Source organism: Fulmarus glacialis, unplaced genomic scaffold (assembly GCF_000690835.1).
Source record: "Fulmarus glacialis isolate BGI_N327 unplaced genomic scaffold, ASM69083v1 scaffold11994, whole genome shotgun sequence".
Lineage (NCBI taxonomy): Eukaryota > Metazoa > Chordata > Aves > Procellariiformes > Procellariidae > Fulmarus > Fulmarus glacialis.
In genome coordinates, this window is record NW_009210041.1 from 1 (window position 1) to 9,857 (window position 9,857).

At 38.9% G+C, this 9,857-nt stretch overlaps 1 protein-coding gene across 1 annotated transcript; it reads left to right on the forward strand.

The window, feature by feature from the left end:
* The first annotated feature begins 5,990 nt into the window (after nt 1-5,990).
* Nucleotides 5,991-9,257, forward strand: MSANTD4 (Myb/SANT-like DNA-binding domain containing 4 with coiled-coils). Its single transcript, XM_009577043.1, has 2 exons — nt 5,991-6,619; nt 8,310-9,257. Exons 1-2 carry the CDS (start codon nt 6,158-6,160, stop codon nt 8,883-8,885), a joined length of 1,038 nt encoding a protein of 345 aa, XP_009575338.1. The 5' UTR covers nt 5,991-6,157; the 3' UTR covers nt 8,886-9,257.
* The last annotated feature ends 600 nt before the right edge of the window (nt 9,258-9,857 follow it).

Below are 9,857 nucleotides of genomic sequence, written 5' to 3' on the forward strand. Positions count from 1 at the left end.
GCGGCCCCGCTGGCCGGCGGCGAGGTCGCTGGCTGGATGGGCCGCCTCGGACCTGGGGGCTGTGCTTGCCTTTGTCCCTCCAAAATGCGCGCCCTGCTCGGAGGGGAGGTTTTGTCCCGTTCGTGGCCGTTGCTGTTTCAGGGGGAACTTCTGGCTGATGAATCTGTGGATTCAACAGCCTGAATCCATAGCTGCTTTCCATCCTCGGTACCTCCTCTCTGCTTCGTTAAATGATCCTTTTAGGTGGCGTTGGTTCCCTTTGGTGCTTACCCTTTCAGGTGCTCAACCCACAAGCTCCTTGCAGGGAGGACTGTCCATTTGGTGACCTGTGTTCAGCACCACCCGGATCCTCCTGTACTAAAGCCTCTCTTAGTACAAAAGCATAAGTTGCTCCAAGCCAATGTAGCCATCCATTATGAATCACATGCAAAGTTTTCCAGAAAGCCCTAGGCTTTATTATAATGGAAAGATCTCTGACTCTCAAATTTTATTTAAAAAAAAAGTACAGGTAGCAGGTCCTTCTGATTTAAAGTTTTTTTCTTCAATCATAAGCTCTGAAAGTTTAAAAAAAAGAAAAAAAAGGGCAAACCATCAAGGCATTGTACTTAAAAAAAAGTCATGATTTTTCTAGAGAGTAATTCAAGTTTGATGCTAGCAACGATTTTCAATCCTGGTGAATGCATGGATTTTTTTGTTTGTTTGCTTGTTTGGGTTGGTTGGTTTGTTCAGCACGTGTTCACACAATAAGGTGTGAGCAAAGGAGACACAAAGACACAGAGGCAGAATGTGGATGCCTCTGTCATTAAGTACGTCAAAGTTATTCAGTGTATGTGTGTTCTGTGTGTTTATGGAGTGTTCAGTTTAGTTATGCAATACTTGTTTCGTTTCAACCCTGACAAATAGTTTCTGTTTCTTTAGTCCACTGATGAGGACCTTCTTGACCGCAGGTTGCTTCTGGCCTCACAGGGCTGCATCAAACTCATAGCTCCATGTTGCCATCTTTCCTGGAAGACCCTTGAAATCCTTCTGTTATCCTATGATCAGAATTGTTTCTTTTTTTCTAGCTAGCACTTTGCACTACCCAAACTGTAAAAATACACATTTTGCATTTGCAGCTAGCACCGTGGGTGCATATGGGCTGGTCATGTAATGGGCTGTTTGCATCCTCTGTTATTTCCCAGGGATTTGTCTGTCACTTGACCAGTCTGCAGCTATTCCTTGTCAGGTGACTGACGGCTTTGGTCATGTAGCAGAAGCACTTTTGGTCATATAGTTGAGAAGGAATTTTTTTCTTGTAGATGTCTTCTCTTACCTTCATAGTCGTGTAAGTGGCTTGATCTGACCAAAAGTGGTTTTTTTTCACCTCTGCTCTTATCTCCACATACTTTTTCTGAGTGAACTGCCCATCTTCCCAATTGGTGCACTCAGCAAATACTACTTGCAGTGGAATCCTCTGCTAAACACACTAAAATGTAGAGCAGTTACGGTTCCGATTTCGAAAAAACTGTAATGTCCATCTACGTCTTTTTTTTCCAAATGTATGCATTTCATGCTTTAGACTTCATATCAAAGCAAAATTTAAACATGCTCTATATCATGTTTTTGTAAATCATGCTTTTCAAAATGGTGGTAGTTTTGGTTTTTTTTTTTGCCCCCCTGTAACTATCTAGAATGTGTACAAATCCTAGCTTAGCTTATTACTATTCCTGTCTCTTATATACTTTGAGCATGCAACAGTTCATTTTTCTGCATTAAAAAGTAATATCCTGGAGACCATCTAGCAATGTCAGAAAACAGAATATCCCAAACCTCAGCTTTAGTTAGATAATAATGCTTTTAGTTAATATATCAGCAAGGTAAACAGTCCCACAGTAGAGTTGATCTAACTCTGGAAGTCAATATACTGTTAAGACAATTCATTAACAGCCATTTATATTGATAAGAAAGGAGTTGTCTTTAATTAGGCAATATGCTTTCAAAAAGGTAAGATGTCCTTACCAATTGGAAGTTAATAGTCATGAGTTTTAAAATAGGTAGGCTTTGCTGCTGTTTTACTGGGAAATTCGGGGCTTGTATCAGACGTGTTCTAGCAAAAAGAAAAAAAAATTCTAAAAGAAAACTTTATGTCGTGGTTTAACCCCAGCCAGCAACTAAGCTCCACACAGCCACTCGCTCACTGCCCCCTGGGCGGGAAGGGGGAGAGAATTGGAAGGGTGAAAGTGAGAAAACTCGTGGGTTGAGATAAAGACAGTTTAATAGGTAAAGCAAAAGCCGCACACGCAAGCAAAGCAAAACAAGGAATTCATTCACTGCTTCCCATCGGCAGGCAGGTGTTCAGCCATCTCCAGGAAAGCAGGGCTCCATGACACATAATGGTGACTTGGGAAGACAAACGCCATCACTCTGAACGTTCCCCCTTTCCTCCTTCTTCCCCCAGCTTTATATGCTGAGCATGATGTCATATGGTGTGGAACATCCCTTTGGTCAGTTGGGGTCAGCTGTCCTGGCTGTGCTCCCTCCCAGCTTCTTCTGTGCCTGGCCGAGCATGGGAAGCTGAAAAGTCCTTGATTGGGGCAAGCACTAATTGGCAACAACTAGAACATCAGTGTGTATCAACATTATTCTCATACTAAATCCAAACCACAGCACTATACCAACTACTAGGAAGAAAATTAACTCTATCCCAGCCGAAACCAGGACACTTTACATAATAAAGGAATTGGATGCCAGTAGTTTCCAAGTTAGTATTATAATTCTTAAAGGTTATGTGCTTGGCTTATGGCATAAAACCCAAAAGCAAGATTAGGCACATCACAAAGAGTGGCTGGGGAGATTAGACAGGTGATGCACAACACCCGCGCAAGGAGCAGCGAGGCTGACCCACAGGGTAACCTGTCATTTGTGTGTTTTAACTCTCAACCTTCTCTGGAGCTAAGATGAAAGCTTGGCTGTCTGTGTTTTCCGCATTCACGTAGAATTATATTTAGAAAATAATGTTAATGAAAATTTGTTTTGAAAACCCTTTTTTTGTTTGTTTGTTTTCCTGTGATTGTGCCCACTTTATGCTGCTGTGCTAGCACTGAGAAATTGAGGGAGGGCCAGGGTAAATAGAGATACCATAGGAGTCTCTAAAATCCTGTGGTTCCCTGTTATTGGGGAATGACCAGAGCCTTGTTCATCCCAGCTGGGGATGAACAGTAAAGGACTTAGCCAGTGTATATGTTTAGATGAAAACGGCTGTGATTCAGCAAAAGTCTGATATTTAGGTACCTTAAGAGACAATTAAAAATCAGTTAGTACTTTCAAGGGTTTGACATGTCCAATTGGCAAGTACTTTGGAAAGTCTGACCCATTTTTCCATAGTTAGCAGAGTACTTGGAATGTTCACTTAAGTACATGCTTAAAATCAAATGTGAAATCCTACTGATTTCAATAAAAATAAGTGTGACCGTATAAACAGAGGTTCAGTTTCTTGGTAGTGACAAGTCAGAAATACTATAATTCTTGTGAAACTTACGTTGTATATAAGAACTCTATGTAATTCTTTGTACCTTTTGGAAGACCAGCTCAAAATGGATACCTCTGAATCTTTCACACACGCTCCCCACCCTGAAAACAGGTGAGTCCAAATGTGTGTGTTTCTAAAGCCAGCGTGACGATATGAGTACTTGGTCATTCCCCAGTAACCAGGAATCACAGCTTAATTTATATATTTATCAGTCCAGAATAATTGCCTTACTAACAGTGAAGCTTCTAAAAGTCCTCTAAATTCGTTCTGTGTGCAGGTAATTTTTCTGAAGAATTTACCTGCTTGGTCACTTTTTAAAAGTTAAAAAAATACCTTACACAACTTAGAATTGATACATAGGTCAAGAAATTCAGTTGCCATAATAATAGGAAAGCACTAACACTGTAATTTGCGTTTGAAAAGCACAGCAAGTACCAAATAAATTGATTTACTGCCAGACAAGTAAATATGATGCTGCTTTCCTGAAAGCCCAAGTATCTTTTTGAGGTAAACTTATAATAATAAAGGTTAAGGGAGACGCTAAAAGATCAAATAAAAGGTCTCAGAAAAATTTTATGTAATTCTAGCAGATACAGTGCTGTGTTGTGGTATAAATCTGACTTTTTAAGCAGCAGCTTTTTTTTTTTTAGTACTGGTCATGTCAAATTAAGGGTGTACGTTAAAACAGTAGGTGGTTGGGTTTTTTTTTAAATAATTCCCTTTTCTTAAAACCAGTTAGTATTTTATTTTCAGAAGGGCAGGAAGTTTCACGCATCTTAAACAGCAATGTGCAGCTTCCAACTTGAGTCTGAGGAGTCAGAAGTGCTGCGTAACTGCATGGGAGCACTGTACGGTGGTCCATGCTGATACATGCTCATGCTTTATGCAGTTGATTTCTTCTTGGGGCTCGGTTTTGCGTATTTGCTAGCTAGTAACCATCGGAAGTAAATGGATTCACAGTGATGGCAATATTTTAACAAGGAAAAGTAGTAAACCAGTTTCCTAAATGCAGCGTTTTAAAAAACACTTGATGCCAGCATGCTTACGTGTTGGATATGAAAGAATGTTGCTTGATACGGAAAACTTTGCAAGTGAACCACTTACTTACAGTCAATAGTGCATAGGAGATGAAGAATGGTGTCTAAACTATTGTGTGCATTATCCCCCAAATGGAGAGTTTTTGTATAATGTGCTGATGTGTATGTTTTAACCAAGTTTAGGAGATTAACAGGAGGAAAAAAGTACTTAGTAATTTAAGAATCCTGTATAGCTGGGGGGAGTTATTTAAGGATTAAATCCATTAGGCAGTAGCGATCAAATATGTAATCTGCGAACCATTTGCTTCAGGTGGACAAAAAGTCTATACTAGATTAATAGTGAACAAACATAACAGCTTGAAACTCTTAAGTACTGTATAGTGAATCATTGGCCTACTTGGTTTAAAGCCTTTTAAACCTACTTAAAGTGGTAGGTAACGTGGTACAAAAGAAAGTTCAAAATAAATCCTAAATTGGACCATTACTGAGCAGTCTGACCAAGAACCTTTCTTTATTCTCTGTCTCTGCTTTCAATTTTTCTTTTTTTTTTTTTTTGGTAATGTGGTCTATGATATATTCATCACTGCATTAATTGTCCTCTGTTTCTCCCAGTCAAACTTTCCACTTTCTGTACACAGAATTGCACACAGTCTGTCAGGTGTATTATGGGGTTTAGCTTTCTTTTGAGCATGAGGCAGAGGACCAGCTATTGCTGAGGGGAGAGGACTGGACACACTTTCCACCTGTCATCATGAGGTGTTTTGCAGCGTGAGAAGGATAGAGGAGGGCTTTACCATGGGCATGTAATAATTTACTCCTAAATCTGTTTCCTCTTAAAACATCTCTAATGCATGACATTTGTTTCAACTAGTAGTTACTTTCTGACATTCAGCAGAATTGTTCCAGTTCTTTTTTTGTGGTTAAGAGAAGTCAGAAGAGCCTCTAAAACGTCAGCTTTTCATATTAATGTTTTTTGGGGGTTTTTTTGGCTGGAAATGGTGTCTTATTTAACATGTGTCTCAGAAATTTCGGTCCCCTAAACATTTCATGTTTTTGAAGTAACGATATAACAATTTTAGCTTCTTTTGGAAATAATTTAGCATTCAAACTGAAATATATATGTTAAATTTCAGCCATAAGCAGATTCTGACTGGCAAAACTCTAAGAGTTGAAGGAAAATAGCTGTATTTTTGTAATGGAAATACCAACTCAACCTTAACAGTTCGTGACATGGATATATTAATGGATTTATAATTCATGAGATTAGAGAAGGTATCTATAGCTACTTTATATTCAGAGTTTAACAAAATTGTTTTATTCTCTCCAATGAACGATCAGTTCAAAATATGCATTCCTTAAATGACAACTTAGGAGTCAAGTTCGTTAAATGAAAATACAGAGTGTATACCTTGGAGATTTATGTTGTTTGCTCTTTTTCTCTTAGGAAGCCTGACAAATAGGAAAATACTACAAAGTGAAGAGAAAATTCACTTCACGAGAACTGAGCTCTGCTTTCATTGGCTTTTAAATTTTATTTGTATTAATAACCGATTAGTGTCAGATCATCTCTGTAGTCTACTGTGGTGAAATTATTAGGTTAAAGCTGGAAAAAATGAAACAATTAAAAAGAAAAAGAAAAAGCAATTTTAGTGTTCAGGAAACTCAAACTCTCCTTAAGGAAATCAGAAAAAGGAGAGAAGTACTCTTTTCAAAGCAACTTAATACAACAATTAATGAGATGAAACGGAAAGCTTGGGAGGAAATAGCGGAGTGTGTAAATGCTGTAGGTGAAGGAGAGCAAAGAACAGGGACAGAAGTGAAAAGGCGATACCTTGACTGGAGAGCACTCATGAAGAGAAAACGTCTGAATGCAAACATCAAAGTAGTAGGTGCTGGGTTTCACCTTCCTTCATCCAATTTAGATGACTCTCTCAATGAAGACATGGATGAGAAAATGGGATTTGCAATTGAATCTAGTTTTGAATGGCAAAATATCACTGACTTCAGAGAAGCTGGTGGATCTTTAACAGAAATCAAAGTAGAAGAGGAAGAGGAGGATCCGCAGAATTTTGAAGTGAGTGACTGACATACGTTAGCTATATGCAATATAGCCTTCGTTTCATTTCAGCATAAGGCTTTTTGCTGTGTTTCTTCATAGCATCTGTTTCTGTTTTTTCTGAATGTGCGAGTTAAAGAAACTGTGGAAACAAGTATGTTTCAGAGAGATGGTATTAAAATTTAGCAACTTGCAATTGTGTGTAAGGTCTTGGATGTTGATTATTAAATTGATATCCCTCAACTTTGAATATGTATTTACACATATATTTTCCATTTGTATGTGTCACAGATAAGAATTAGTTCAGTCAGTAGAATGAAAATACGCTGTTGAAGGAAACGGTTTATTTTAATACTTAGGCTGTCTGGATGAATGAATGGAGAAGAGAAATGCACCTCTTTAACAAATGAAAGTATATGTTACCTGCAGGTACAGAAAGAAATACAGTACAGAAGGAAATAGAATACTGTTTGCATTTCTTAAAATGAACCCACAGGAGATGAAAATATTACTTGAATAAGTCAGTCAGCCATTCGTCTCTGTCAGAATTTTAGTGTGAATTTGACAAGCAGCTGTGGATCCTGTAGACAGGTTGTTACTCCTAGTAGTACTGTGACTGTGCTGGGGTAGGCAGCCAGCTGGAGTGAAGTCGAATGTTTGGATAGTTTTGTTGTGCCTGTGCAGATAGAGAGTTCTCATTTCAAAAAGGGGTGCTCAAACAGTTTTGGTTTGGGGTTTTTTTTGGGGGGGAAAGGAGGAGGAAGCAACTCCTGTCTCAACTCCAGCTCAGATGAGATGTATGCTGGGAAAAAATCAGCATAAGCTATTAAACAGTAGTGAGACTGCTGTCTGACAGCTGCTGAAGAACAGTGTCTATCTGCTCTAATGCCAGAGGACTGGCAGTGGCTCTCATTGTCTTAAGATTTTCTGAACCCGTATCTTCCTCAGTTTGCCTTTCTTTTCCAGCATACTTAGTGGGAGACAATTATCCCTTGTGTACTATGAATTTGTAGCACATAAGGGCTATAATTCTGCATGAATTGTTACAGTCCGCCAAGAGCAATGGTCCTAACCACCTAATCATCTGTGTCATAAATAGCTTTACAGCAAATGTGATAATACAAAATTGGTTAAACAAGTCCTGTTTATTGACCCACATAATACAGTTTGAAGGGTTAGGAGCGTGTGAAAAACGTCAGTGTTAAATGTTTTTTAGAAATGGAATCCTCAAGTTAGTGAAGGCTGGGTTAGCTTACATACCACATAGCCTATGGATCCAGCTGCTCTGATAAATAATTAGTCACAACAAATTCCTAGTGGCTTACATAAATGTCACACAGCTATATGAAACATAAGAACAACGTATGCTTTTTTAGATCCAGTTTTCTATCAGTGGTTCTGAATGCTCTATAATATCTATTGTGCAGTATTTTCTGTATGTTCTTGCATGTCCACTGACAAGCTAATTTTCCGTTTTTCATTACCAGATACTATCTTGCAGATAAAGCGTGTTTCTCTACCTGTGTAATGGTAGAAAACAGCCTTTTGATCTAACGTGGTTATTTCACAGCATGTGAGTTAAACAGTTCTGGGTAGTTTTTAAGATGAAAAAACACAGTGTGTTCTTTTCAGTCAAGTTGTGTGTAACAAATTTATTCTGGCATAAACACTGGAATGTAATTCTTGTCTATTGCATTCCCCTCTGCAGTTTCCTATTGAGGAAGAAGAAGAAATTTTGTCATCAGTTTTGCCAGATTCAAAAAAGGAAAATGACCTTCCAGACTTCCCTCACATTGAAGAATTTGGAAATCTAAGCTCTGCTCAAGCTAGGCTAGCCTATGAAGATTCTCACTTGCTTATAAATCTGGAGAAGCAGAAGGTGGAGCTGGAGAAGCAGCGACTAGATATTGAAGCTGAAAGGTTGCAAGTGGAGAAGGAGCGCCTGCAAATTGAAAAAGAACGTTTGCGGCATGTTGACTTGGAGCGTGAGAGACTTCAGATTGAGAAGGAGCGACTTCAGATTGAATGGGAGAAACTCAGGCTAGAGACTCTGCATGCTGAAAAACCTGCCCTGGAAAATGACCTCACCCAAACAGAAAAACCTATCATGCAGCCTTTGGATCTAGAAACTGAAAAGTTAAAACTTGAAAAAGAACGTTTGCAGTTAGAGAAAGAGAGGCTGCAGTTCCTAAAGTTCGAGTCAGAGAAGCTGCAGATTGAGAAGGAACGCTTGCAAGTGGAGAAGGAGCGCCTTCGAATTCAGAGAGAGGGTCACTTGCAGTGAACTTCTTGACTGAAGTGTCAACATTAGTGTTTTGATGTTTGTAAAATAGAGGTAGTTCTTTTCTTAATACTGAAACTGTCCTAGAGGCTTAACATTTTTCTGTTCAGACTTGAATGTTAATGTTAAACTGAAAAAGGAAAAAAAAAAAAAGGAAAAAAAGAATGGTGCTCAATATGTCAGTATGCCTACATAAATGAGCTTATGTGTGAAATTGTTTTTCAGTGTATCAGAACTAAGTGTTATGTTCTCTTGTCTTCAGTATTGTGTTGTATTAGTTCGGTGTCCTCCTCTCATAGACACACTGAGAAAAATCAAGGCTGAACCTTGTACTTTTTTCACTGTACTAACAGTAAGGAAGGATCAGAATAAATCAACGTATGTTGTGAGGGCATGGTGCTGACGATAGCCCACACAGTAAATAAGTATAAATTAGACAGAACACAATAACGCAGAGTCATGATGCGATTGATTCATTAAACTTAATTTCCCCTTTTTGTTTTTTTCCACCCCAACAATTGGAAAAAGAGTTCAAGAATTATCTAAAAGTTAAAGTACAAGTTAAATTCACTGCAATTGTGTTTACTGTTGTTCCATGGGAGTGCAGAAAATAGTATTCTTCGTTTTGCATGAAGTATTCGTACTAGATAAAGTTACACATCAACGATACCTCCTGTAAGCTGGACTGTTGGTTGCACCAGGTTATTTATAATGGTATAAGGAATATAGCACCTGTCTTAGTATAGCATAGGGACTTACTGATTGATCAGGCATGCTGTCTGATGCGTCTGTGATGACCCCCTGAAGTAAATTGCTAGACCTGGTTTGTTCCTTGGAAGACAGTAGCTGGTGATGGGGAGTCTCGGCAGTGGAGACACAGAAGCTGAGCACAGACTAAGGAGCACTGAGCTTGAACGCTAACGCTCTTCATGTTAGTTCTGCCTGGCCAGCACTGAGGTCATGTCCGTGAGGCAG

Excerpts from the sequence above, each read along its gene's own strand:
- MSANTD4 (XM_009577043.1), top strand. The coding sequence starts at position 6,158 with ATGAAACAATTAAAAAGAAAAAGAAAAAGCAATTTTAGTGTTCAGGAA. Across the intron at positions 6,620-8,309 it reads AGGATCCGCAGAATTTTGAA|TTTCCTATTGAGGAAGAAGA; the intron begins GTGAGTGACTGA and ends TCCCCTCTGCAG.